Raw genomic sequence first — 1,751 nt, forward strand, 5'->3', positions numbered from 1 at the left:
GAACTACAAATCCACCCCCCAGCCCGCCCCCCCCCTCAAGATGCTAATCAGCTAATCTAATCATCCATCCATGTCATTTTTTTTCTCTTATTGTGCATCTTCATCTCTAGCAATTTACTGTTAGTACCGAGTCCATTCTTGGAGCCAGCAATTTCCTTGCTTTCACAATGAATAATACCAGCTACAAAATAATTTCCAAAATGGGAAAGGATCATAATTAACCACCACTAAAGCTAGAAAATTGAACCGAAATCCAGTCTCCCACCACTGCCATGAAGCTCAAAATAGTTAATAACAACAAAAGTGGAACAAATAACTGTGCATGATTACGAGCAAAACCCAAATCAACTATTTAAAGACCATATCCAAACACCCATGATAACTGAAGTAATGAAGATAAAATCAGAAGATGGGAAGTTGGTCTGGATATGGGAAGTTATAGCACAAAAATGTTCCCCACCAGGCACACTCAAAAAACCACAAGAATCTCCCACACACCCAGATAATAATAATAATAATAATAATAATAATAATAATAATAATAATAATAATAATAATAATAATAATAATAATGAAAGAGGCGGATAGAAACGAAGAAAGGAAGCCACTCAATCAGAAAACATGAACTTTTTTCTTTCTTCAAGCTGAAGTCCATAAAGTTGCAGAAACCATCTTTTATAAAGAACATCACTAACAGTAAGAACAAGAGGCTACAGCATCAAACCCCCCAAAGACAGAAGACCAGTGATCCAGCGTTTCTTGATTGAAATCAGTTTCCATGTAAGTCTTTAAACAGACCAATTAAGCCAAAACCCACAAATGGGTACCAAAGGAAAACCACACATCATACATACCCCTCAAACTCCAGCAATAGATGGTTAAGCCTACATAATGCTGATGATTACATGTACTCCTCACTACCATCCATGCATGATCTGTGTGTATTTAAGATTGAGCCATCTGAAACTCTTCCTAAAAGATCCCTTCACCTTCCCCTCCACACTATACATTTTATAACTAGCAACCCTCCTCTTCCTCTGCAACTCAGGATCATTAAAACTCCACCCTTTGGATGAAGAGCCACCACCATGATTCTTCAACTTCTTCACCTTCATCTCTCTAGGATTAGGTTGAGATGCATAGGATGCACTGTAGCTCCTCATATCATGCATACCAGAAGCAGGAAACCTGATGTCATACCCCTCCATCTCCATCCTCCCATCTGCATATGATCTGGATCTGTAATTTTCCATGAGAACCCACAAAAAAGTTTCCTTAATTTTTTGTGGGTATTCCAAAACTAGCACAAAAAAATGGTGGTCTTCTCGTGGGATAAGAGAGCATGAGGAGTTGAGACCCTCCTTATAACATGATTCTTTTTTTTCTTTTCCCTTTTATTCAACTTTCTTTATATTTTATACATAGATTATATAATATTAACCTCTCCAAATAGTTGAGCTGTCAGATATCAAAGACAACAAAATCACTAGATTTTGAGGGTTGCGTACAAGGGAAAAAGAAACGCCCCCATATTGAGAAAACAAGTCTCAAATTCAGCCTAAAGATGGGTGTTTCTGTCTTGATCATAAGGATTCATCTGTATGGCAACTAGTAGCTAGGATAGAGGTTTATGTATTCGGTAAAAACTTGGTCAAACCAATTTGATGGTGGATGTTTGGAAACGGGCAGTTGAGATTGGAGTCTAGCGTATGAAAAGTAAAACCTTTTTTATTTCTGCAAAATGATTGGAC

The 1,751-nt window shown here is 37.5% G+C and overlaps 1 protein-coding gene across 1 annotated transcript; it reads right to left on the reverse strand.

The window, feature by feature from the left end:
* Window positions 1-659: 659 nt before the first annotated feature.
* On the reverse strand, window positions 660-1,366 carry LOC149814997 (uncharacterized). The gene has a single exon (XM_089989099.1). The coding sequence runs from the start codon at window positions 1,251-1,253 to the stop codon at window positions 918-920; it is 336 nt and encodes a 111-aa protein (XP_089845225.1). The 5' UTR covers window positions 1,254-1,366; the 3' UTR covers window positions 660-917.
* Between the last annotated feature and the right edge of the window lie 385 nt (window positions 1,367-1,751).

This window comes from Nuphar pumila, chromosome 15 (assembly GCF_984573655.1).
Source record: "Nuphar pumila chromosome 15, dmNupPumi1.hap1.1, whole genome shotgun sequence".
In the NCBI taxonomy this organism is placed as follows: Eukaryota; Viridiplantae; Streptophyta; class Magnoliopsida; order Nymphaeales; family Nymphaeaceae; genus Nuphar; species Nuphar pumila.